This window comes from Equus asinus, chromosome 20 (assembly GCF_041296235.1).
Source record: "Equus asinus isolate D_3611 breed Donkey chromosome 20, EquAss-T2T_v2, whole genome shotgun sequence".
NCBI lineage: Eukaryota > Metazoa > Chordata > Mammalia > Perissodactyla > Equidae > Equus > Equus asinus.
In genome coordinates, this window is record NC_091809.1 from 90,234,494 (window position 1) to 90,261,242 (window position 26,749).

General features: G+C 45.6%; 2 protein-coding genes across 10 annotated transcripts in view; one reads left to right on the top strand and one right to left on the bottom strand.

Annotated features, from left to right (window-relative positions):
- Positions 1-22,452, bottom strand: RRP8 (ribosomal RNA processing 8). Of its 4 annotated transcripts, XM_014852112.3 has the most exons (8): positions 22,205-22,452; positions 20,615-20,981; positions 19,671-20,124; positions 19,451-19,580; positions 19,160-19,266; positions 18,979-19,075; positions 12,527-12,673; positions 121-258 (listed from the first exon to the last, which is right to left on the bottom strand). In XM_014852112.3, exons 1-7 carry the CDS (start codon positions 22,301-22,303, stop codon positions 12,563-12,565), a joined length of 1,365 nt encoding a protein of 454 aa, XP_014707598.3. In that variant the 5' UTR covers positions 22,304-22,452; the 3' UTR covers positions 121-258; positions 12,527-12,562. The 4 variants fall into 4 exon arrangements, with proteins under 4 accessions (XP_070347026.1, XP_014707598.3, XP_070347027.1 ...); XM_070490925.1 differs by lacking the exon at positions 12,527-12,673 and having other exon boundaries at positions 1-258; XM_070490926.1 differs by lacking the exon at positions 121-258 and having other exon boundaries at positions 4,632-12,673.
- The window catches only part of ILK (integrin linked kinase), a 6,750-nt gene continuing 2,391 nt past the window's right edge, over positions 22,391-26,749 (top strand). Inside the window, exons 1-5 of one of the 6 annotated variants that reach the window (XM_070490929.1) lie at positions 22,461-22,603; positions 23,034-23,168; positions 23,371-23,606; positions 26,306-26,471; positions 26,637-26,732. In XM_070490929.1, the coding sequence (XP_070347030.1) occupies positions 26,370-26,471; positions 26,637-26,732 (198 nt within the window). In that variant the 5' untranslated portion in view covers positions 22,461-22,603; positions 23,034-23,168; positions 23,371-23,606; positions 26,306-26,369. Of the gene's footprint in view, positions 22,781-23,033; positions 23,169-23,370; positions 23,607-26,305; positions 26,472-26,636; positions 26,733-26,749 lie in introns of all 6 variants that reach the window. The other 5 variants (XM_070490928.1, XM_014852114.3, XM_044751646.2 and 2 more) reach the window with 5 other exon arrangements.

Genomic DNA, 26,749 nt, shown 5'->3' on the forward strand with positions numbered 1-26,749 from the left:
CCTTGCCCCCAAGCACCGAAACTTATCAGGTACAACTCACCTCCCTTGCTGCTTGGCTCCGTACAAGCTACAGGGTGGGAGGAAATGCAAACGGAACCGTATACTGAGCATCAGTGCACAACCTCTTCACAAACAGTCATCCTACTTACCAGTGACTGTGGTGCAACCGATGTCCTTCAGTAAAAGGCTGAGCAGAAAGGCAACAGCTTCCACTTTCCTCAGAAACTTTTCCACAGTCACCCTGGGGCAGGGCTGTTTCTTCAGGAGAGGAGATTAGCAGAGTATTAAAGAAGTGCTTTTGGATAAATGGACCCTCTGTCCATGTTCACCATCATTACTATTTATCCTCCAGGTGGGGCAGGGAGCGATAGTGAGATGCTTGTAAAACCATCTGAAATTGGTTAGTACAGAATATTTCCTACAAATCCATACCATTCTCTAGACCGAAATTCATTGTTTGTTTCTTTTATCTAGGATTTTCTTTTTCTTCCTTTTTAAATTTCAGCTTTATTCAGGAATAATTAACTGAAATTCATTCTTGAATTATGTCCAGCCAAGTTATTAAACTGAATCAGTTAGAGATTATAAAATAAGTACCATATGACAGCATAGCCCAAATACAGTGACTACCGTGTGAAAATGTTCCAGATTTGACAATTTCACTATTGAAACTGTCTACCAGATAAATTAAAATCTCATTAAGAAATTAAAGTCCCAAACAATGAAAGGAAGGAAGAAGTAATACACATGACAAAGGGGAGAAATACGTCCCGTCCTGTCCTGATAAACAGGGGTAGATGAACGAGTAGAGACAAGAGAGGGAGGAATGTGACACAATCAACCTGATCTGGGACTTTGGGACAGAGCAGTAGATAAACTGAGGTACCGAGGGCGAAGAGGCTTTTGCCCTTTTCCCTATTGGGACTTTAGGAGGGAACTGCTTTGCAGAGTGGTCTCACTGTGGCCCCAAGAGCATTGAGAGGGCAGAGTGGCACGAAGTGGTCAGGAAGAGGTGTCTCTTGACCCCTATATGGTGTGGATACTGAGTAGAGACCCTTCAGGCTTGATGGAGTATAAGGCAGAGAACCACTGGGGTCTGCAGCACCAGAGCTGTGGAGAGGAGGCCAAATTGGCAGGGAGAGACACAGGACCTGACAGCTGAAAAAGACAAGACCACAGATTCATCAGCTTTAGAAGCAAATGTTGGCAGAATGCCCAGGTATGGAACTGAGCCAACCACACCCAGACAATTCCAGCTTGTTTCCAGTATGTGTATCTCTATGTGTTTTCAACGTTTTCTCTTTGGCTCTCTGCCATTTGATTATGGTATTCCTAGGTGTGGGTTTCTTGGTATTTATCTTGCTTGGGATTCATAGATTCTTGAATCCAAGTCCATGTTTTTCAAGAATATGAGAACATTTTGGTTATTATATCTTCACATGTTTTTCTGCCCATTTTTTCTCTCCTTTCCTCCTAGGATTCCATACATATATGTTGGGCCAATTAATATTGTCCCATAGGTTCCCAAGGCTCTCATTTTTCTTCACTCTTTTTCTCTGTCCTTTGTATTACAAAACTGTCTCTTCAAGTTCACTGATTCTTATTTCTGCCACTACCAATTTGTTGTTGAGTCCATATATTGAAATTTTCCTTTTAGTTATTTATATCTTTCAGTTCTAGAATTTCCATTTCATTCCTTTTTGTAGTTTCTATGTCCCTGGTAATGTCCACTATCTGTGGATTCACTGAGACCATATTTTCCTTGAATTTCTTACACATATTTTCCTTTCATTATTTGAACATATTAATAACTACTTTGAAATATTAATTGCTAAATCCAATATCTGAACCCACTGGAGTCAATTTCTATTAACTGTATTTTACCCTGAGTATAAGTTACTATTTATAATTTCATATTTTTATAATTATAAAAGGGTACCTTTTTTGTTTATTTGCATATCTGGTAATTTTGGTTGAAAACTGGATATTATGGATAATACACTGTAGTAAGTTTTCATTCTGTTATGTTCTTAAGATTTGTTATTGGTGCTGTTATAGTAGGCATTTTGGGGAGGGGGATGCGCTCAAATTGCAAATTTTCTATTCCCTGTGGTGTGCAACAAGAGATATCGCTGCTTAGTTCATTCAGCAGCTGCTTTTTGAGCCTGGCCTCTGGGCATCTCACCTGCATTTACATAGTTTAGTCACTACCAAGGATTTGGGCAGATTTTGGCTCAGATTTTGGGGCTCATCTCCTCTACTGTCCTTTTGCTTCTGGGGTTTTCCTTTTAAATTTCCAGCTGCTCCCTTACCAAACCCTATCCTCTGACACTTCAGCTGCCACCCAAGCCGACCATGAATTGAGGAATGCACTCAAAAATGCATGTCAAAAAAGCAGCAGATTTGCCCATCTCACCCAGTGCATTTCTGTCATTGAAGAGTAGACTCCTCTCTGGATTCTGCCAGCTCTTTCCTCAGATCCCCTTCAGCCTCTCCTATGCATATGTAATTTAGTCATCAAAGATTTGGGCAGAGTTTATGTTTATATTTTGGTTTCACCCCTTGTGCCACTCTCTCACTTCCAGGGTTTCTGCTCTGAAATTTCTAGCAGTTCTACCAGTCCTGGACCCTGTCCTCTGCTATTTTGAGCCAGTAAGGCTGTGATTTTGTATCTTTGGAATGGGGCAGAGTTGGGAAGGACCTTCAGGCAGAAAGAAGACAAAATCACAATTTTTATCCATTGCAGTTGATGTCTTTAAAGGGTAAATTCTCCTCTGGTTTCTACCTGCTTTTGTTCGCTTTCCACTGCCTTCAAATAGTTGGTTCTCTGGCTCATATTTTGTCCAGATTTTATATTTGTTAATTGTGCCTTTGATAATTGTTTTTTGGTTCATATTTTGTTCAGATTTTATAGTTGCTTAAGTGTGGGATAATTGGCCTGACAAGTGATCTTGGAACTTGTACCTCACATGTACCTTTTGTCTTTTTTGGTGAGGAAGACTGACCCTGAGCTAACATCTGTTGTCAATCTTCCTCTTTTTGCTTGAGCAACATTGTCGCTGAGCTAACATCTGTGACGATCTTCCTCTATTGTATGTGGGATGCCACCACAGCACGGCTTGATGAGTGGTGTGCAGGTCCACACCCGGGATCTGAACCCCAGAACCCAGGCCACTGAAGCAGATCATGTGAATTTAACCACTACGCCACTGGGCCAGCACCATCACATGTACATTTTTAAGAGAACATTTGTAAGAAAATTCTTCCCCCAATTTTTTGTGGTTGCAAGGATTTGGATAATCTAAATGTCCTTAACTAGGGGAATGGCTATGTTAAATGTTCTAAATACACATGTTGGAACATTAAGCAGATGTAAGATGCAATTTATTCATTCATTCAATTATTTATTAAATGCCTAATATGTGCCAAGTATGTACCAGATCATAGGGATACAAAACAGGTCAAGTCCCTGCTCTCTCAGAATTTAACATCTAGTGTGGGGAAATAGACAATAATCATCTAAACAAATAAATATGCAATTAAAAGGTTGCGATAAGTCTCTTGAAGAAAAAGTAATCATGGTAAGGCGGTAGAGAGTACTGGCTAGAAAGGACCATCTGATAAATTTGAACAGAGACCTGAACAAAGTGAGGAAGTGAGCCACGCAGATATCTGGAGAGATGTTGGAAGAGGTCATTGAGAGGACATGACCGCCAGTGGACCCTCAAGCTGGACCTGGGCAATTGGAGGCTGTTCACCTCTTCCGCTGTCCTTGGAATGTATGTTCTACCAACTGTTCCCACAGTAGGTACTGTTCCAAGGACATACCCTAGAGAGAGCAATGTGTCGCTGAGACTATCTGAATGGTGTGCGTGACTGAACCCAGTTAAGGCTCTATGTGTTTAAACAAGATTCTGGCCGGTGGGTGCAGAGATCTACTCGTCTTGCGGCTGACCAAGACAAGCCTCCTCTGTAAGTTCCCCTGCTTATTAAACCTGCCACCTACCAATCTGGAGCAGTTTGCCTCTTTCTTCAGTCTCTCCTTGCTCTCCGTGTATGGGGGCCAGTTTGCGAACCAAAAGGAAATAATATTCCCAGTAGATGGAACAATAAGTACAATGGCCCCGAGGCAGGGGGATGCCTAGAAAGTTCAATAAATAGCAAGGTGAACAGTGTAGCTGGAGAGGTGTGAGTGAAGTGGGTGAGTGTTAAGAGAGATAATTGGAATCCAGATAGTACAGAGCCTTTTAGGCTACAGTAAAAATCTGGACTACAGGGCTGGCCCAGTGGCGCAGCGGTTAAGTTCGCATGTTCTGCTTCAGCAGCCTGGAGTTTGCGGGTTTGGATCCCGGGTGCAGACATGGCACCACTCGGCAGGCCATGCTGTGGTAGGCATCCCACATATAAGAGTGGAGGAAGATGGGCAGGGATGTTAGCTCAGGGCCAGTCTTCCTGAGCAAAAAGAGGAGGATTGGCAGCAGATGTTAGCTCAGGGCTAATCTTCCTAAAAAATATATATATATATGGACTACATTATGAGTGAGATGACAAGCCATTAGAGCTTTTGGAGAAGAGGGAAAAGTGAGTTATAGGAACGTATAGCAACACGAATAGAACTTAAAAGCACTGTGTTGAGTGAGAAAAGAAAGATTTATATTTAAAATTATTATCAAACTGTTTTCAGCAATATACAAAAAGGATAATAACCAGCTAAGCTGATTTTATTCCAAAAATTCAAAGTTGATTTCACATATGAAAATAAATCTATTACTTGCTACACTGACAGAATTAAAAATATATATATATGATTATATCAATTCAGTAGCAGCATTTGACAAAATTCAAAATTCAATTCATGATAAAAATAATAGCAAATAGAAAGGCACATCACTAATCTGACAAACAGTGTTTCCAAGAACCTCAATGTAAATATCTTCCCCAATAATGAAATGTAGAAAGCTTTTCCTTTGAGTTTGGAAATGAGACAAGGACTTCCACCAACACCACTTCTCTTGAACACAGTAATGGATCTCCTGGCCAGTGGAGTAAAGCAAGAAAAAGAAATATACATAATTGGAAAAGATGAGATAAAAGTGTGATTTTTTTAGGGATGATATGAGTATATATGTAAAAAATGAAAAAATACAGATAAATGATTAGAATTAGTAAGCAAGGTTAGCAAGAGTGCTGCTCCGTGGTCAACACAAAATTGGTTGTATTTCTACATACGAGCAAGCAGAAAATGAAATTCTAAAAGATCCCATTTGCAAATCATTTTTTAAAAAACAACAGTAAATGCCTAAGAATAAATCTAACAAAATATGTGAAAGAAAAACTTTACATACAAATCCATGAAACATTATTGACAGCAATTAAAGAAATGGAGCATATACACCACAGAATTGGGAGATTCAGTAGTAAACTATATCAATTTGCCCCAAAATGATCTAGCATGTGAAAATCCCATCAGGGTGTTTGGGGAACTTGACAATCAATAGAAATGCAAAGTGGCAACATTAGCCCTTTTGGAGAAAAGTATGGGACTTGCTGTACCACATACTAAGACTTATAGAAAGCTATTGTACTTTATAGAAAGCTATTGTAATTAAAACAGTGAGGTATTGGTACAAATATAGATGTACAGACCAAGGAATGGATTAGGATGCCCAGAAACAGAACTACACATATATAGAAAAATATGGAGGGATGGCATTGCATAGCAAAGGGAAAATTTTGTTTTTTTCAGTCTCTCACATAGGTATGTTTATTATAGGTAGATATACATATAAATTACATATGCAGTCATGTATATAACCTGTTTTCTCCACCTAATGGTAATGCTTTTCCATATCACTAAATGTTCTTCCATTTAATATTTTTTAAAGGAATACCCTATTGTTTACAGAAAAAAAAGTTTTTTTGAAAAATTTTTTTTCAATGAATAGTTTTGGATTAATTGGATGTCTAGACAGAAAAAAAAAATTAAACTTGGCTCCTATTCTAACCACATGTAAAAATCAGCTGTATATGGATTATAGAATTAATCAAGAAAGGCAAAATAGTAAGACTTTCAGAAGATAATTTAGTAGAATATCTTCATCATTTTGGAGTAGGAATGACTCCTTAAATGGGCACAAATAGCACTAACCATAAAGAAATTACTGATAAACTAGACTACATTAAAATTAAGAATTTCTCTTCATCAATAAACACCCATTAAGAGAGTGAAAAGGCAAACCAGAGAATGGGAGAAGATACATGCACACATATAAGCAAAAGGGCTTATATCCAGTATATATATAAAGAACTCCAAAAATCAACAAGAAAATAACAACCCAATAGAAAAAATGATCAAGAGACTTGAACAAGCAATTTATAGAAGATTTTCAAATAGCCAGTAGATATATGAAAAGGTCAGTCCCATTAGTAATCAGGAAATGCAAAGGAAAACAAAATGACATAACATTACACATACACCAGAATTGGGGGGAAATGCCACAAGACGGCAAAGTTATGGAATAAAGTGAATTCTCACATGGATTAAGTGAACTCTCATACTCCTGCTGAAGGGAGGATAAATTGAAAAACTCAGAAACAATCTGGCATTATCTACTAAAGTTGAGGACACACACGCTTTACAACCAAACAATTCTACTCCTAGTTATACTCCCAACAGAAATGTGTGCACATGCACAAGAGGTATTTGCAAGACTGTTCAAAGTGGCATTATTTGTAGGAACCACAAAGTGGTCATTAGGCAGTTCACAAACATTCTGTTTCTCTTCCTTCTGGGTACAAGGTAGGAGTGTACTTTTTTAGCATCTCTGGAGTTATACAGGGCAATGAGACTTGTTTTGGCCAATTACAGAGGGGCAAAAAGGGAATGTGTCACTTCTGGGCTGAAGGTTTTGGTGCCATGGAGTGACGTGCCTTGTTCTCTCTTCTTGCCTAGTGATTATGGAAGCATGTATTGCAATGGAGTCTCATTAGCTTGGGTCCCTGAGTGATTACCAGCAGAGTCCCTGCCAACCCAGCAATAGTAAAAAATTATGTTTTGTGGGGTTAAGCCATTAATATTTTGGGGTTTTATTTCCTGCAGCATGACCCAGTCCATTCTGACTGATATACAACTCAAATATACATCAACAGTTGAATCAATAAATAAATTGTGGTTTCTCCACAGAATGGGTTATTTCTACAGTAATAAAAATGAACAAAATTTAGCTGTACTCAGCTATCCCATAACCCCATCAACCTAATGTTGAGTGAAAGAAGCCAGATACAAGGAATACACACTATTTATAAGGTTGGGAAGCTTAACTACTAAGACTATAAAGAAAAGCAAGAAAAGTAATGTCATGAAAGTCAAAATAGTGGTAACTTTGTAGAGTTGAGAGAAGAAAGTTGCTAATGTTTGGGAGGTGACATAAAAGAGGTTTTGGGGTGTTGACAACATTCTGTTTCTTAATCTAGATAGTGGTTATGTGGCTATTGGCCTTGTGATAAACCACTGGGCTGAACATTTTTGTTTTCTTTTCTGTATGGGTGTGTGTTTTGTTTACTTTTCTGATATGTTCAATTAAAAGGGATTTTTAAAAAAAGATTAGTAGTTACTGTAACAACAAACCGAGTATATAGTGGCTCAAAAAGATAGAAATTTATTTCTCACTCATAAGAAGCAGACTTCATATGTTCCTAATTGGTGGGAGGCTCTTCTCTAAGTGAGGTTCAGGCTCCTTCCATCTTTTGGCTCCATCATCTTCAGGGGGTAGCTTTCAAGGTCATATGCTCAAATGCATCAAGTTGGCCAAAGTGGAAGTAACATGCGGGACTATGCATAGGAAAATTTAAGGACCCAAGTCTGGAAGCAGCACTCAGTGGTTCCACTACCCTCGAGCTGGCAGATGCAATCACATGGCCACACTTAAGTATAAGGGAAGCTGGCAAACAGAGTCCAGCCGATTTTCCAGGAAGAAGAAAATGGGTGTGAGGAACAGCTGGCAAGTCTGTGCCACAACATACATCTACCAAAACCACCATATACTTTGCCAAAGATACATCTGTGTCTAGGGACACAGAACAAACACACTGTGGGGGTACAAGAGGAACAGAAGTGCAAATCAGGAATAAAGGAAACAAAATAACAGAACAGGAGGGACCTTTCATGGACCAATCCTAATATAGTGCCATGAACTTAGAGGAGGATTAATTCAAGCCTCAGCATCAATCTGTGTACCAACAAGAGTGAAAGAAAGGTCCAGCAGCAGTGGTGCCAGCAGTGCCATCCTAACCAGACTGAGTCTAAAGTGTGACCTTAGTTTTTGCAGCTGTCCATCCTCCCTTGGTTCCTGTCTGTTCTCTAAGTCTCTCTCCCTGGACTTCCCATTAGTTCTGTTACTTATTGATATCCTTCCAATAAGTTTTCTTCTTAACCACAGTTTATTACAGCCAAACTTGTACTGTTACAGAGTAGACTAATTTTACCTACTGAACCTCCAGTCCTATGTTGGACTTCAGCCATCACAGTAGGCATCCTTATTTTGTCCTTGGCCTCCATGGGAATGCCGCTGCAGGAAGCTCAACATCTACATAAACTTGCTTTCCAGCAGCAAGAGCCAAGCAGCAGGAAGATGACCCTTACCCTCCAAATCTCAAAGGAGTGCAACTAATTGGTGGAATTTATTGTACTCAGAATGCTAGCTGCGAGAATTTTAATTTCTCCAGATAGCAAAGAATTTGAGGCAACCAGGTGAATGGGTAAGTTTACCATAGTGGTTGCATACTATGGAATATTCCACAGCAGAAGGCAACAAACTACATGTATGAGCAGCTACATGGGCTATACTGGTTATTTGACTATCTTCTTTTGGCTCTGAGATTCTTCATATCTCCCTCCACAAAACAACCTCCCCCTCCAACGCCGACCCCCCCACAACTACACACACTCTCGAGTTGTGTTGCTGCAGCTGGGACTCTACAAATTTATTTCTCAGAATCCACTGCCAGGTGGTTCCCTGTTAGGTTCTGCCAAAGGGATGCCATAAAGGGAAACTGAAAGTGAAAGATAGAGGAGGGTCTTCACTCCTGTCTTCCACGTTGTTCTCGTATTACTTCAGCGCAGACAGTTGCTACCAGCTTCTTCGCACTCAGCAGCAGCTTTGCTACACTTCTCAGATATGAGCAGATTAGCTACCCCCTTGGCAGTCAGAGACCAGTCAGACCTTGCTCTCCTACCCTCAGGCCAAATCCTTCCTCAGAGGTCCAAGCGCCAGGTACGTGGAGGGAGCTTCCCTAACAAAAGTCTGAGTATCAGTCAAAAGGGAACCCTTCTCTGAGCTCCGGGTTTCTGGTAAACACATCCCTTCTTCCCTTTTGTTGTCCCAGGCCTTGTGATGTTATGTGATTTCTCCAGTTACTAATTGTTTAATTACATCAGCATCTTCTTTTTGACTGTCAGCATTCCAACACTTGTAACCAATTCTCTGTATTAAATGCCCTCTACTTAATTATAAGTAGCGTGGTTTCTATTTTCCTGACTGGGCCCTAAATGATACACAGATGGATATTAAAAACAGTTGAGGGAGGGAAAAAAGGTAAGAAGTAAGACAAGATTTGCCAACAATACTTTATATAAACAAAGCACACACACACAAAAGAACAATTCACAGTTTACAAGAAGATTTGCCTATGTAAGAAGACATTAAATGAGTTTTTCAGTTGTCTAAGATCTTTGGAGAATACACCCAAACAGAAGACAAGAGCTAATAGGTACTAACACATTCTAAACAAGGGTGTGGGATATATCCACATAGCATTTACTCTAAGACAGTAAAGCTGACCAGAGACCACCAGACTTTCTATTGTATAAGAAGTTAGAAATAAGATTCATTGATGGGAATTTTTTCTTTCTTTTCTTTCTTTTTTGTTTTTGGTGAGGAAGATTCACCCTGAGCTAACTAACATCCATGCCACGCTTCCTCTTTTGTATGTGAGTCACTGCCACAGCATGGCTGCTGATGAGAGGTGTAGATCTGCACCCAGGAACTGAACCCAGGCCGCTGAAGCAGAGTGCGCTAACCTTAACCACTAGGCCATGGGGCCAGCCCCAGGAATTTTTAGGAATAAAGAGAACTTCTCTTCCCTGAAAGGCAAAGTGGCAGTGCCATTCCCTCCATCCTAAATCAAGTGAGGAGGGCTCCAACAGAACCAGTCATTTTGTGTTCCCATGAGAGGGAGAGACACTACATTCATTCAGCATTACATTCTCTAGCTACAGGCTTGCTACACTCAGGCACTCATAGGCCCATCTCCATATGGCCACTGAGGTGGAACCTGGGGCAGAAGCTTCTTGGGAGAAGTTACCTGAATCACTTATGAGGGTTTGGAGCCATATGAATATAGAAACTAGCGTTTTATTTTCACATGGGGGAGTCAGAGTCAGGCCAGCTGGGGCAGGGCAAGGGGAGAGGAGTCAGCAGCTGGCTGGGTTGCACTTCCACTGTTTGGCAGGACAAATACGCATAAGTTTTCTGTGGGCTCCGTGCAAGGTAACCAGTCTTTTAGTTTTGGGGAGGTTTTTGATGACTGTTTCAATCTCTTTACTTGTGACTGGTCTATTCAGATTCCCTATTTCTTCTTGATTCAGTTTTGGGAGGTTGTAAGAGTCTAAGAATTTATCCTTTTCTTCTAGATTGTAATTTTTTGGCATATAGTTTTTCACTGTATTCTCTTATAATCTTTCATATTTCTGTGGTATCCATTATAATCTCTCCTCCTTCATTTCTAATTTTATTTTTATTTTTTTTAAAGGTTTTTTTTATTTTTTCCTTTTTCTCCCCAAAGCCCCCCCGGTACATAGTTGTATATTTGTTGTGGGTCCTTCTAGTTGTGGCATGTGGGACGCTGCCTCAGCATGGTTTGATGAGCAGTGCCATGTCCGCGCCCAGGATTCGAACCAACGAAACACTGGGCCGCCTGCAGCAGAGCTTGCGAACTTAACCACTCGGCCACGGGGACAGCCCCTCTAATTTTATTTGAACCTTCCTTTTCTTTTAGTGAGCCTGGCTAAGTGTTTATCAATTTTGTTTATCTTCTCAAAGAACCAGCTCTTAGTTTCATTGATCCTTCCTACTGTCTTTTTTGTTCCAATTTCACTTATTTCTGCCCTAATTTTTCTTATTTCCTTCTTTCTACTGACTTTGGGCTTTGTTCTTCTTTTTCTAATTCTGTTAGGCAAGGTAACCAGTCTTGAGGTGTTTGTTGGACCCTCTCCCAGGAGGGGTGCCTGCCAGGGTGAGGGACTTTAGCACTATGAGGCTGTGCATACACCATCAGGGTCAGGAGCTGAGGAGCTGAGGGGAAGTGTGGGCTGAGTATCATAAGGAGGGAACCAAAGCCAGTGAGTACACAAGTCCCCATGGGGCAGGGGGGAGGTCCAAGGAACCCCAATATCCCACACCAGAACCAACATTTAAGTGCCTGTCTTTGCAGAGCACACTGATGGAGCCAAACTAAACAGAAGTTTGGTCTTTTTGCCTTTAATATGCCCTCCCCCATCCTGATCTTAGAAGTGACAGAGAAGGTGAAGAATGAGTGAAAGAAACAGACCATGTTCCCTGGCACTGAGCTGGAGAGAGAGCAGCTTTGAACTGGATGAGCTGCTGACAGGCCTCTGAGATGTGGGAAGGGGTGGGGGAGACAAGTATATTTAAAATGTTACTATTTTAGATTGGCCTCAGCCATGCTGTAGGGAATAATGGGACATATTTACACAAGAGCATTAACAACGTAGAAGGACCTTCAGAGTAAGGCCAAAAGGATAGGGGCTGGGGCACTCAGCAAGACAGCCAAGAAGTGTAACACTAAGTAGGGTGTCCCTGCTCAATCAAGAACACATCATCGTGGGACCATGAGAATCAAGACACCAAGAGAATCAGAGACCTTATCGCTAAGATCCTCGAGGTCCTGAACTCGTGCCAACAGCCACTTGAGCATCCCAAGCTGTTTCTACTTATATTAGAAGAAAAATCTAATTTGTTTAAGACGTCTTTAGTGGGAGTTTTTTTTATCACAATCAAAATGTAACTGATAAAATGAGTATCTCAACTTCCTCATGTGAGCATTTTTTTCCTAATATTCAAATTCATAGGACAGGTGGGAAATGTTGACTGGCATCTGGTAAGGTAATTAAATGTCTGAAGCACTCTGAAGAAGACAAAAACAGTTTTGTGATCAAGAGTAAGCTGGACAGGATGCCCAGAGAAGATAGGTTAATTAGCCACAGTATATAAAGCCAACTGCCATAACATTCCCAAAGCTCACTAAACTAATGCAACAGAGGTTTACTCCTTGTTCAAAGTCCCACGTGCATGTTCTCGGCCAACCACCTTTCCTCTAAGCAGTGACTCAGATATCCAGACTTCTATGCTTTGACTCCATCATTTTCAAAACATGTGCCTCAAGGTCACCCTGGAAGGCAGAGGAGGTGGTGGGAGAATGTGGAGAAGGCTCATCTACTTCTACTTACTTTTCACTGGCGAGGACTGCTCACACAGCCCCGCCTTCATGCAAGAAGCTCGGAAATGCAGCTTAAGTATCTGTCCAGGAAAAGGACATTTTGGTGAGGATTTAGCCAGTTTCTTCCATAGAAGAAAGGTGATGTTGGTGTGAAGATCTGGAAGATGAAAATGAGTTCATCAGGGAAAGAGCATTCTAGGAAGATGGAGCAGCCTGTATGAAGACCCAGAAATAGAACCAGCTTGGGATGCTCAGGGAATGAAAAGCAAGCCTGCGTGGCTGGAGTTTGGTGAGGAAGGAGTGGGTTAAGATGCAGCTGGAGAGGCAGGCCTGGGAAGGAGTTTGTCTTTTGTTCTCAGAGCAGTGAGAATCCAGTGAAGGCTTTTCAGCAGAGTGACACATCTGATTTACATTTTAAAAGTATCACTTGGCTGCCTGGAAAATAAATTGCTTTGGGGGCAGGAGTGGAAGTAATGAGACCAGTAAGGGGGTTACTACAGTAGTTGAAGATCCTAGAACCAGGTGGCCAGTCTGACAAGTCACCTAGGAAGGAGGACGCCCCGGGGATAAAAAGTTCTAATTACGAGTCTCTGCCTGTGAAAAGCTGTAAAGGGCTTTGTGCAATTACGCAAATGGTTGAGTGTTTGGAGCTGAGCTGTGTCTCTGCCAAGATCATGTTGTTTCTTTTGGAACTGCGTTCCCTTAGGACTGTGCTACAGGAGCAAAAGCACACCAGGAACTGCAGAGGCAACAACCTCTACAAGAGATGCTGAACAAGCAGGAGGCACAGACTGCTATCCAAATCCAACTTCATTCTTGTCGCTTATTACCCCTCCAGACTTGTTCATTTGGGGGTACTCTTCCCCTGCTGCCCAGAAAAGCTGCAGCAAGGCTGTGACTTCTCAGCTTGATCTCAGTTAACAGACAGTCTTATGGTCAGTTTAAGACACAAACACAATCTCAAGTAATTAGAATGTTCAATCCTATGTAACAATAAATAATCTGCACCTGTTGTAGGTTTAACTCTTTTTTTCCACCGCCTCCCCCCACCCCAGTTCTGCCCCACTTAAGTCAAGGAGCCTGTACTGGGGAAGGGAGGAAAGATTTGGATGCTCTCTGCTCTTCCTACCTCCTCTCTACCTAAGAGCTGCTGATTGCTCTGGGCCCAGCTGCAGAGGGGATAAAACAGTTCTTGCTTGAGCTGGGTGGTTCTGTGCTCTATCGTCACTGATTAATTGCCCCGAGGAACTCAAGGGTGGGTTCGGAAGCATTTAACCTTTAAGAGATACAATCACCAAGTACGCTGAACCAGACCCAGATGTGGGAAGCATGTTTTCCAGCGGAGCCTGCACAAGCGAATACCCACCTCTTCCTTCTGAATATTCATTTCCCATCCGAAATAAAAGGTCCCTGCTTCCCTTTGTTCAGGGTCAGCCCGGGCTTTGGAAATGATTCCCCGTGGTTTCCTATTGCTGCAAATAAGTTCCACTTTGTGTGACAACTACTTCTGGTCGAGAGTCTGATTTTAACTCTGCCAAGAGGCGAATCCACTTCTGATTTGGTAACACTATGGACCTGGCAGATATTTAAAGGGGGCACCCCTGCTGTCCCTTTGACCCCAGTGGATGCAGCTCTATTCTGGGTGGTCTCCTGCAATTCCCTCCTCAGCCCACATGGGCTCAGCCCACTCCTAGCTTCTTTGTGCTGAGGTCTCCTTGCTTCTTCAAATGGTCCTTTTGGACAGGACCCAAGACCACCCTATACTTCCCTCTCTCCCGCAAGGTGCAAAGGATACACCCACGCATCACTTGCCACAGCAAATTCTGGAAATGCAAGCCAATGCAAAAGCAGCAGCACTCCCCTGGCTCCACCATCGAAACAGTTAGTGGGCCTCTGCTTGCCGTCTGCATTTCCAGTGCAGGAGTTAGACTCCAGGCTCATCAGTCCTTCACTGTAGGAAAAAATCCCTCAAGCTTCCTGAATGGTCCCAGTGGAGTCTCCAGTTAGACTTGAGGTAAGAGGGCAGAAACCAGACCCCGAAAGGAGGGGGTGGGTTCTGGCAGGCCAGCTGTACTCCATCTCACAATAACAAGCTCTCTACAAAGCCGTCTTGCACCGGTCTCCTCCCATCCTTCCTCTTTCTGACCTAGAACCTTAAGTGTGCTATTAATACTACCAGCAATCGATACCATATTTCCTTAATTCATTCATTCCCTCTCTTACTCTCTTAGAAACAACAGTCACAATAGTCTCATCTCAAAACTCCAGCCCCTTCTCCCCCATTCTAACTCTCAACCCATAAGTCTGCCTCCTGCTTAACTGGGAAAAATCAAAGCGACCAGGAAAGAACTACTCAAACTCTATCCTGACCTTCTGAATCAGAAACCGGGGGAATGCTTAGCAATCTGCAGTGTAACAAGCCTTCCAGGTTATCCTAATGACTCAAGTCTGACAACTACTGCCTTTCACAGTCCAGCAACTCCTCCCACTCCCTTTTACCTCTTATTATTCCTGCCACTCTTTCAATCTGTTCTCAAACTGCTCCTTAAACTGGTCTCCTTTTTCCTTAGACAGTTGGCATATTGTTATTTCTTAAGGAAACATATTGTTCTCCGTCAGTCCAGGCTCTCAACATTAGACACTGAAGCCCAGACATGGACTTGAACAAGAGCTTGTCCTGAAGCTGATGATGGAGCAGGGAGGACCCAGAGCAGGCTCAGGAGAGTCCTGCTTTCAGAATCAGAGTGACTGAAGGAGGCACTAATGGGGGCTGGGCTGAGTTAGAGGGAGCCCAGGGCTTCAGTCAGACCCAAAGAGTTATTTACTCAGGTGGCTGCAGGTAGAATAGGCAAAGGAAAAATCCAAATTATACATAATGGAAGAAGCAAAAGAGAGGAAGGCAACCCCAGCTGGCCTGCTGAGTGTGATGAGAAAATAGGGAAAATTAACGAAGATCTAGGATTACAAATACCATTTGGGAATTTGTACACAGATACGGAGCTATAAAGGTGATCTGTGTTCTGCAGTGAGATGTCCTGCTACTCCAACACATTCCTCAGACTTAGTGGCTTGTCTCCTCATTATCCCAGGGAGCTCCGGCTCCATGGAGCTGCCACAACAGTCATCTCCCCAACGAGCTGGAAACGACTGTCACGGTATTTTATCTTGGCTGCCTGGCAGCTAGCTCAACTCACCAGCCTCACATCACCCCCAAAATGAAAGTCTCTCTAATAGGCTATGTGAACCCTCTGCACTTTTGAAATTCGTGCCATCCAGCCTCTCCTTCCTTTTGTCTGCTTCTCGCCTGGATCCTCCTCCTCCCTCGAGAAGCTGGCCCGTTTCATGCCAACTTCTACCATCATCCTGGAGAACTTCAAAGTCCATGCAGACAACCCCTCCCTACAATACCTGAGCCTGAGTCCATTAACCAATCTACAGGCAACCTCCCTTGCATGCCTCCCAGATACTCACTCCTGTAGCTACATTCTATATTTTCCCATTGCTGGGAGCTGCTCTGCTTCTGATATTAATAATTCAAACACCCCAATTTCTGACTACAGTCTCCCATCCTCCCAGGGCATGTGTTTAATTACTCCCAGTGCAACAAACTACTCCTGTCTTCTCTCTACAAAATCCCATGGTCCAGCACAGCAATCACTTACTTGCAAATGGTCTGAAACTCCTTTGCTGGCTTTCCTTTCATTTCAGTTGCGTGGCAAGGTTCTGACACTGGCCGACCCCTTACTACTCACTTTTCCCACAGATCCCCTAGATTCCTGACTAGGCAGAGACAACCACACTATCAGTCTGACTGGCCTAACTATAAATCAATGCATAATACCACTATAAATTCAAAAAGGCCTTCAACATTTTCAGCAATCTTCACCCCACTGCAATCTAACTTGTCTCTCATCTTAATAGACCTTTCCACAGCATCTGACAGCTGACAACCTCCCCATTCCTTCCATATTAAAAAGCCCAGTCTCCTCGTTTTACTCCTCCATCTCTGGCCCAACCGTCTCATCTTATCACCTTTACTGGCTTATTTTCCTTTACCCATCCATTAAATGCCCCTCAGAGTGCTATTCAGAGCCATTTTCTCTTCTCATTATCTTACTCAGAGTATCTCATCTATTCCTATGACTTAAATTACCACCTCTAGGCTGCCAATTCCCAAATCCCTAGCAAAGATCTCTCCTGAGACGTTAATGTCCCACTTCCAAATGAACATCTAACAGGTAGCTAAAACCCAGTATTCTGAATGGCATCAATAGCCCAATCAGTTGCTCAAGCCAGAAACCAGAGACTTACTTCAGATTCCTTTCTCTCACTAACCCTCAACATCCCATCAGTTCCACCTACTGAAGTTCTCCCGTCTGCTGAAGTCTTCCATCATCACTAGTCCATAATGCCTCATCTTGTGGCCCCAACTGTATCTATAAAGATAAAAATGCCTTGAGAAGACTGCAGCCTAATGCATAAAGCAATCACAATGCAGTATGTCGATGCTGAAGGTGCACTCTTCATGTCGTGCTTTGAGAGTGCAGATGAAGAAATTAATTCTGCTTTGGGAGTGGTGGAGAAGGAAACAACCAGACTGTTTGGAAGAAGGCGTAAACTCTGCTAGTCAGAGGGCTGTTCAGCAGAGAGATGAGCATAAGCAAAGGTACTACACAGGGTCTGCTGAATGGTTCACAGCCCAGCCTCAAACACGCCTTGGCCCATAGCCTGCCTCAAAACCTCCACCTGCTTCTGGAGGCATCCACCTGGCTGAGAGCCCTTGAACCTGTGTCTCAGCAGTCACTCTCAGTTCTTGTTCTTGGAAATAGGTAAAAGAGGCAGCATTATACTTAGGCCCATGGGAGATGTCTTCTGGGAGAGGCCAAGGATCTATCATCCCAGCTCGTCTTCTCCCAGCCTTCCCTGCCCACAGCTTTCCCAGGACATGCTGATCTGGGCACACTGCAAGGCAGAAACCAGACAGACCCTTCTGCCTATGAACAGCCCAATTCCTCGCCCCAACATGGCACTGACCAGTTGTTATTAATGAAGAGACCCAGTTCCCTCACCAGCCCCCTCCAAGGACAGCGCAGAATCTATCAAGAACCTCTAACTATCCCATGAAGTGAGCCAGCTGAAAGGCCCATATTGAGCTCTCCCAGAGTCTTCCTTAGTCAACAAATCCAGTCTTTACCCTCCAACCTCCAACCCTGCCTAAGTAAGGTCTTTAGAGAACAATAAGGCTTACAACACACAATAGCCATAGGTACAGTTTATTGAGCACCTCCTATGTACCAGGCTCTGGCTATAGATTTCCTCAGTTAACCCACCTAACAATCCCATGAAACGGGAATCGTACCATTTTCCAAATGAGGAATATGATATTCAAAGATTAAATGACTCTCAGCAATAACTAGCAGGCGAGGATTTGAACCCAGGCCTACCTGATTCCAAAATCCGTCCTCTCAGCCAGACACACACCAGGGACCCACAGGGCAATAGGTGCTGGGAGTCATTTGGGCCATATGGTTCCAAAGATGCAAATGAGGAGAGAGGGGATAGAGGTACTTCGTATAGGGACAACCAAATAGTCTTGACCCACAAGCCCAGACTGATGTGTTGAGCCAGGATGTTGGTGGGCTACGGGGTGAGTCAGAGCCAAGAAGCAACACTTGCCAGTCTGAGGCCTTGAAGGCCTGAGCAGACTCAAGTTGAAGGAGCAGGAGCTACATGTGAGCAGAAGGAGCTGGTCTACAGACAGAAGATCAGAGGAGAGTGGAGATGCCAGGTCAGAAAGCCTAAGTGGCTCCTAAGAGATGCCTTGAATTCCTAACCATCTAGTTTCCATGACACCAGGGAACCCATAATCCCCAGATACCCCCATGTTCTCAAAATAAACTCCTTATTCTTTAGCTAGCCTGGAGACTTTATGCTTCTTGCCACCAAGAAGCCTTCATCAGAGCCGGGCTGAGCCAGAGTTTTCATCACATTTTGCTCTGGGGATGGAGGAAAGGTGGTACCAGGTCCTGGGTCACAGCCTGGCTGGGTACAGTCTTCAGGGTTCTGAGCCTGGAGTTCGAGACTTGCTTCCCCTTCCAAGGGGGCTCCAGAGGTCACCTGCGCTTGTAGAGACACGGCTGAAGCTTCAGGCCTGAGAGTTGAGTCTTGGGCCCCACCCGAGGGGGCCCAGTCTTTTGAAAGTCAAACAAGAAGAAGTGGCTATTGGTCAGGTCCTAGGGGCAGAAAAGATCCAGTGAGCTCCAAATCCTCACCCCAGCTCCTCAGAACACCTCTGTCCATGTCCTGCCGCTGCTCAGAAAGCTTCCCAGGGCTCTCCCATGAGTCATGCCTTCAAGGAGTAAAGGTCTGTGTCTGTGCCTATGGCCTCCTTCCTGAATACCATTACCCTGAAAAGGACCACCCATGAGACAAAAACAGGGATAGACTTCTTGTGACCCTCACCTTGGAGATGACCTTGAAGCCTAGTTTGGTCACAGCCCCCAGAAACGTCCGAACATCTTCAAAGCGGCTGCTGACCTCAGCCACTTTCAGGAGACCCCTGAAAAGGATGGAAAGTTCTATACACATGCACAGACACACACATGAGCACATATACACACATCTGTGTCCTGGGGGCTCCTACCCTGGCTTCAGCACTCGATTTGCCTCCTCTAGGAAGTCTCTGATGTTGGTTCCCATCAGTGAAAGGCAGAACACAGCCACATCTACAGACTCATCCTCCAGAGGCACCTGTGCAGGGTGGGAGTGTTGTATGAAGCACGCAATATGGGGAAGAGAAAGTCAGCACTGAGCGGTAGGGTTGGACACTAGAATGAGGGCATAGGGAGGGAGGAAGGAGGGAATGTTAGAGATTAGCACACGGAAGTTGAGCCTAGAGCACAGGCCAGGTACATAGAGGGATAGAAGAGTTTACCTGGGCCATGTCACACACAGTGACTCTGGGGTCCAGAGAGGCCAAGTCAAAGCAGTGTACAGGGTTCCGGATACTTGAAGCCAGGCGGCAGTCCCCACAGCCGAAGTCAGCTACCACCAGGGAGGCAGGCCTGGGAATGGAGCGGAGGGATAATTCACTGGTCTAGTCTGAGCCCATGACTGACCCCCATCACTTCTCACAGTGCCCAACCCCCATTCACCGCTGGCGAAGATCCCTGGCAATGCGGTCTACAGGCTGCAGCGGCCACTTCTTGACTTGGTTTTGGAAGCCGCGGTGGTAGAGGATAAAGGCCTCAGGGTCTTCCTGGAAAAGGCGTTGTGTAGCACTGCTGGGCCCTGAGTACAGTTGTTCATTGAGGTAGCGAAATCGGGCACCATCCAGCCGCTGCGCCATACGGGCTCGCAGAGCCCCCGCCCGAGCCTCACGGTTGTCTGGACTGGGGGCAGGAGGCACCTCTGTCTCCTCCGCGGGGGCTGTGGCTGGAGCCTGGTCTGGGGGCTGAGGTGGCCGAAACTTGTTTTTGTGTCTACGCTTGTTCTTCTGCCGGTTCCGCCACTGCTTGCGACTCAAGGTATGGGGGGCTTCCGGGGAAGTGGTCCCAGGGCTTGGCTCAGGTGGGCCATTTGCACCACTACTCTTCCAAGCTTTGGGACCTGCAAGGAGGAAGACGGGAAGGCATACTTGGGGCAAGATCCTCTTAATTCAGAGATTTGGCAAGTCATCCTGGCCATACCCTTGTCCTTGAGACAGAGACCGTGACCTGGATGAAACTACTACTTCTTTTTTTTTTTTTTGAGGAAGATTAGCCCTGAGCTAATGTCTGCCACCAATCCTCCTCTTTTTGCTAAGGAAGACTGGCCCTGAGCTAACATCCGTGCCCATCTTCCTCTACTTTATATGTGAGAGACCTGCCACAGCATGGTTTGCCAAGTGGTGCCATGTCTATACCTGGGATCTGAACTGGAGAACCTCGGGCTGCCGAAGAGGAACACGTGAACTTAACCGCTGCACCACCGGACCAGCCCCTGAAACTACTTCTTATTGCCTAACCCCCAAACTTAAGGGTGGCAGGTAACCTCTGTCAAATGTAGGATCAGCTGGTGCCCCTCCCTGTCCCACATACATATACACATCTACTAGTACCTGTTTGGTCACCATTGTCCAGGTGCTGGGCAGCGTTTGAAGGGGCCTGTTTCTGGCATTTCCTCTTCCTTTTCTTTTCTTCAGCAGAACCACTGCCAAGAAGAGCCCCTTTGCAGCACTTCTTCCTTTCTACTTCCTTTTCCTCAGAGTCACTGCCAGGTGGGTCCTGTTTTTGATGTTTCTTCTTCCTTTTCTCCTCTATTTCAGTAGAAACACTGGCAAATGAGGCCTTTTTCGGGCGTTTCTTCTTCCTTTCCACCACCTCCTCCTCCTCAGAGTCACTGCCAGGCAGGCTAAGGGACTGCTGGGGAAGAGATGCTGCCTCCAGGACCCGTAATGTGGCCAAGAGCTGGCGGCGCTTGGAGCCCTGAAAGAAAACAATGGCTGAGAGCAGGAGCAAAGAGAATGGATGGGGCCTGGAGAATAAGAAGGGAGAGATGGGGACCTGATTCAGATGCTGGTAGAGGTCTGGATTACTCCCAGTCAACTTAACTAGCTTGTCATGAAGCCTGCCAGACCCTGAAGAACTCTGAAGTCACCATCCCAATCTTTGGGAAGCTGGAGGGCAGAGAAACCACCCACTCCACTTTCTTCAATGTACAGATGGGGTAATGGAGTTCCCCAGAGGAATGTGGTAAGGCCACAAGCAACAGGACCAAGGCCAGAGAGCAGGAGTTCCAACCCTCAATCTCAGGCTTTTGCCTCCAGCTGATACCTTTCTATAAGAGGTGGGGAGGTTTCTGAAAACAAGAGTGACAGGATCCCACGTGTGTATTTAAGACAACTCTAGCTGCAGTGTAGAGAACAAATGAAGGCAACAAGCTACAGACAGAAAGGCCAGTGGCCTGAATTACAACAATGGGTTGAGGGGATGAAGAGGAGAGAATAAAGCAGGCAGATGCCATGTTGGGGGCTGACTGAAGGGCAGAAAGAGCCTGAGGAAGTACAGCAGCCCTCACATCTGCAAAAGCTTAAAGAAGAGGGTCTGTTGTCTGGGAGGCCTTCTACGTTGAAGTCCTCCTGGGCCATCCTCGGCTTGGAGGCTCTCAGGACCCCTCTGCACCACCCCCTTTTGAATGGTAGTACTGATGGCCATTCATTGTCATTCACTCTTGCTCTCTCCAATCCAATCTCCACACTGCAACCAATAATCTTTTCAAAATACAAATCTGAAGAAATCATTCCCCTGCTAAAACCACCTCATTGGATTCTCATTAATCTTAAAATATGCAAAACCTCTAATCCACAACTCCAATTTCAATGGTATCCTTTCACTGTCTGTGCTCCAACCACACAGATTATTTTGTGTTTGTGTGACCCTAACAAGACATGCTCTCTTGCCCCAGGGCCTTTGCACATGCTTTTCCTGTCCAGGAAACCCTCTTTGCTTCACTAACTTCTATTCACCAACTCTCCCTCAGTTCCAACGTCATTTTCTTTTGGGAGTTACTGGATCTTCAGTCGGCCGCAGACTCCCCCTTCCCCTAATACAAACGCACACGCACACACACCGCGTACCCCAGCGCCGGGACCCACTAGGGTCCGCTTCGCCGCCTGAAACAGCTCCAGTGCCCCTACAGGGCCACTTACTTTGATCTTCGAGGCTGCCGCGGGCCGAGGCCATGAGGACACAGGCCCGAGGCCCGCGGCTGCCGGGGCCTCCTCGGCCCACTCCGGCTCCTCGAACATGCGGGTGGGGAGTGCGAGGACGCGACGACCACGCACCTCTCCACGCGCAGAGCCCGTCTCCAGGAATCACAAGGCGCAGAACCGTCAGAACGCAGCCGGAAACCAAGGAGTGATAGCGACGGCGGCTAGAGCGGCCGGCGGAGTGCCGAAAACCATCGAGTTCAGACACTGGTGGGCTAGAAGGGCAAGGGAGGAGGGAGGGAAGGAGGCTCGCGCCGACCGGAGAGAGCGAGGGGCGGGGCCGAACGGCGGGCGCGGCCGGACCGGACCCCGGAGAAGGATCCTCCAGCCCGAATCCCGGTGAGTGTGGGAGCAGGCGTGCCCCCTCCCGAAGTCTCGAGCCCTGCCAACCCGTCACCCCTCACTCCGGCTGAGTTCCGAGTAGGGAACCAGAGCTCCCCCGGGGAAGGACCCCCGATCGCGTCCCCCAGGGTTTAGGGCGCCTGAACTTCCCTCCTCGCCCGGCTCTGTTCGCGGGTAGGGTGTCTTTGCTTGCTCTCTGACGTCCCTGTAGGAGATACTACCTCCTAATCAGCCCCTACCTCGCCCGGAACCGCCTTTCCCTCGCACCCAGGGGACACGGTCGGGGATCATCCCGCTGCCCTGAACTTCGTCCCAGGCCTCCAGTAGCCGGGGACGCAGTGCCCAGACCCCCACCCCCAACACGAACGCTCGTCTCCTGCGGGGGACAAAACTTGGGGCTCACCCCCTTCCCTGGATCCCTCCACAGTCCCCAGGTTTCCCCAGTCTAGGGGACTCACCGCGGGGACGCTGCTATGGACGACATTTTTACTCAGTGCCGGGAGGGCAACGCGGTTGCCGTTCGCCTGTGGCTGGACAACACGGAGAACGACCTCAACCAGGGGTGAGCTGAGGTGCTTGGTGGGTGAGAGGAAGGGCAAAGACATGCTCCTCTCCGCGATGTGGGGTGCTTCACGTCTGGTGGTGGCGGCTGACTTTCCTATCCAGTGTGATGAATGCTAAGCACAGCTTGTGGGTGGCAGGGGGTCTCCACAGAGGAAGCTGTATTTGAGCTGAATCTTGACTGATGAATAAGAGTTTCACAGGCAGAGGCTGCAGAGAGCTTTCTAGCCTCAGTGAACTGCATGGACAAAACCTAGGAGGCGGGATAGAGCGGAGTGCCCTGAAATTGTCCGGAGTTCCATATGGCTGGAGGATAGAAGATCGCTGTGGGCTTCTGTGGGCTGAAGCATTGAGTACAAGTGGAGAACGACAGGAGATAAGTCTGGAAAAGTCTGCAGGAGTCAGCCAGATCATGCAAGGATATTTAGGTTATAATAAGGTATTTATTCTAAGAACAAGTGTTTAAAGCCGTGTGGTGATATGATGAGACTGTCCATTTCTTAAGTGTCATCTTGGACGCTTTGTGAAGAGCAAGTGGTGATGTAAAGAGAAACAATTGCCTAGTCTGTCCCAGAAGTGATAGCTTGGACTAGAATGGGGTCATATGAAAAAGAAGTGATCAGAGTCCTGAAACCTTTAGGATAAAGAATCGGTGAGACTTGGTGTAGGAATTGAGGAAGGTCAAAGATGATGACCAGGATTCTGACTGGGGCACTTCAGTAGATGGTGATTCCCTTTACTGAGGACGACAACTGAAGAATGATGAGTTCTGCCCTGGACATGTTAAAATGACAGTACAACGAAGTGGAAATCTTGAGTAGCTTGTTGGTTATGCAGATTTGGATTTCAGGAGAGAGATCTGACTTGGAGATACAGACTTGGAAGATATTAGCATACAGATGAAACCTGAAGACATGGGTGTGAGGGAGAGGGGATGAAGAGCCTGTAAGCCTGAAAATGAACAAGTGGTGGTTGAAGAAGAAACAGGAAAATGTTAGTAAAGCTTAGAGAAGTGAATGTTTCAACAAAGGGGGAGTGGTCAACAGCAGTATAGGCCACGGAGAAGTCAAGGAACGTGAGCACTTTAACCACTGAATTTACAATTAATGATATATTTATTTGATGATCTCTGTGAGGGGTGTTTCAGAAGGAAATGGGTAAAGAAACCAGATGACACTGGGTTCCTTCATTTAAGGAACTATACTGAATACCTCCTGTGCTGGGCACTACAGGCCCAGAATCAGACGTAATGCCTGCTCTCAAAGCAGTGGCCTTGTGGCAGGTTGAATGGGAGGTGAGGAAATAGAAACAGTGAGTGTAGACAAGTTCTTTAAGGTTGGCCAAGACAGGAAGGTAAGAAAAGCAGTAGTAATGTTGATTCAGGATAGTGGATTTTAATTTTTTTATTTTAAAATTTTATAAGTTTGGGAAAGTTTAGTTTTTAGGTTTGAGAGGTAAGGAACACTAGTTATCTTCATCCAGGCTTCACTGGTTCCCATTAGGCTCTAGTATTCCTCCATAATTTGCAGTCACTTGTTCTGTTTTTCATATACTTCTTCAAAGGGTGCCCTGATAAAGACAGTGAGCACTGTTACTATTTTGTTGTTGGGGTTATAAAGGCTTAAGTGAAGTTGTCCAGTGGGCCTAGCAACTAGGAAGACTCTGCTGCCAAAAGGTAAAGGGGTGACATTAATGAAACTGGAAGGCTTTGGTGCTGGTTTGAGGGGCTGAGCTTTGGAGGCACAAGCTGGCTGGCTATATGCTGGATATGAGGTGGGGGTGAACCCCCTGCTGGCCTCTTTGGGATTAAAGTCCAGGCCTTGAGGTGACAGGCAGCCTGACAGTAGGTAGTACCCTTGTCCCCAAACTTTTGCCTTCAGGCTCTGGCCTGCTCTGGGGCCACAGCCTTCAGGAGGCTGATAAGTCAGGGCACATATTAAAGAACTGGGAGGCAAACTGACTGATAAGCCTGGGGTGGTAATTGCTTCGGAGAGTGGGCAGAGGATACCCAGGAAAGCTTTTGGTTATCTCTGTGAGCAGATGAGGGCAGCTGTGGAGGGAAATCATTAGGTTAAAGGCCACACCCCCCACCCTCAGCAGCTGTGGGGGGCATCAGGATGGCCCACGGTGGCCAGACCCCCAAGCAGCTCCAGGCCCCACCTAGAGCCCCCACACGGGAAGTGACCGCAGCACTAAGGCATCCGGAGGCTGCGGCCAGGACCACGGACCGCCCCTTGCTCCGCCTCTTGGATCTGCTGCCCCGGACTGGAGGGAATTTCCTTTTATGGCCCCAGGCTGTCAGGCAGGACCAGCTCCCACCCAGTTGTTTTGGGGTGTTTTGTACACTTTTTACTTTATAAAATATATGTCATTGGGGAAAGAAAAAAAGTCAGGTACACTTTTCTTTCTAAAGAAGTCATTCTCATTTTCTTGTTTTCTGTGTCCATGATTGCTTGAGTAGAGGAATCTTGTTTTATGTGGTGGCCTCATGAGTATTGACTTATCAAAAGCACTTCTCCTTTTCCTTATAAACCTTTCCTAAACATCACTTTAATTCCATTCCATTTTTAGATCTTAGTCTCAGTACCAGAGCCAATCAGTAAGCTTGCTCCCTCTCCCATGAGTTGTGGCCTTCCTTCTCCAGACAGCCCCCCATAAACATGCAGTGAACACCTGCTGTCAATCCATTTTCTCAACTTTACAGTCTAATAGACAAGAGAGCCCATTAACAGATTTTTACAATCCAGTGTGACAAGTACTATAGTAGAGGGATGTACGAGATGCAGTAGAAACGGAAAGGACCAACAGATGTTACATAAGCGATGCAGAGGAAACCAGATGAAGAATGTGACCATTTAATGAGATAGGGTGTGCCAGGGAAGAAAGGTTGGTGGGAGATGATGAAGACAACGAATCATATGGACTTTATGGGATTAGGTGGTGGTTGGTTGGGTTTGAAGCTTGGGGGAAGGTCTGTATTGGACAGCTTTGGGAGTTGCTGACATGAATGAGAATCAAAGTCCTGGAGAGGTAAGGTTTCCCAGGGAGAGTATGCAGAGTGACTATCAGTTTTTCCTGTATCAAAGCCTTTGCCCCCATCCCACCTCCAGATCAATGACCATTGCCCCTTCCTCAAAGGGACGATCATGGCTTCTCTCCCTTGCACTGGGCCTGCCGAGAGGGCCGCTCTGCTGTGGTTGAGATGCTGATCATGCGGGGTGCTCGAATCAATGTGATGAACCGTGGGGATGACACCCCCCTGCACTTGGCAGCCAGTCATGGACACCGTGATATTGTACAGAAGGTATTTATGAACCCCTCCCTGTCACCTACATCACATATATGCCTGGAAGTCACTATAATATACTGTAGAAAGTATATGTACTCTTCTCCCTCCTCGAATGCCACATCTTATTTAGGACTGACTGTGCCTTCTGCCTCTTTCTGTCTCTCTGGCCATTGGCACCAGCTGCTGCAGTACAAAGCTGACATCAATGCAGTGAATGAGCATGGCAACGTGCCCCTGCACTATGCCTGTTTTTGGGGCCAAGATCAGGTGGCAGAGGTGAGTACTCACGCCTC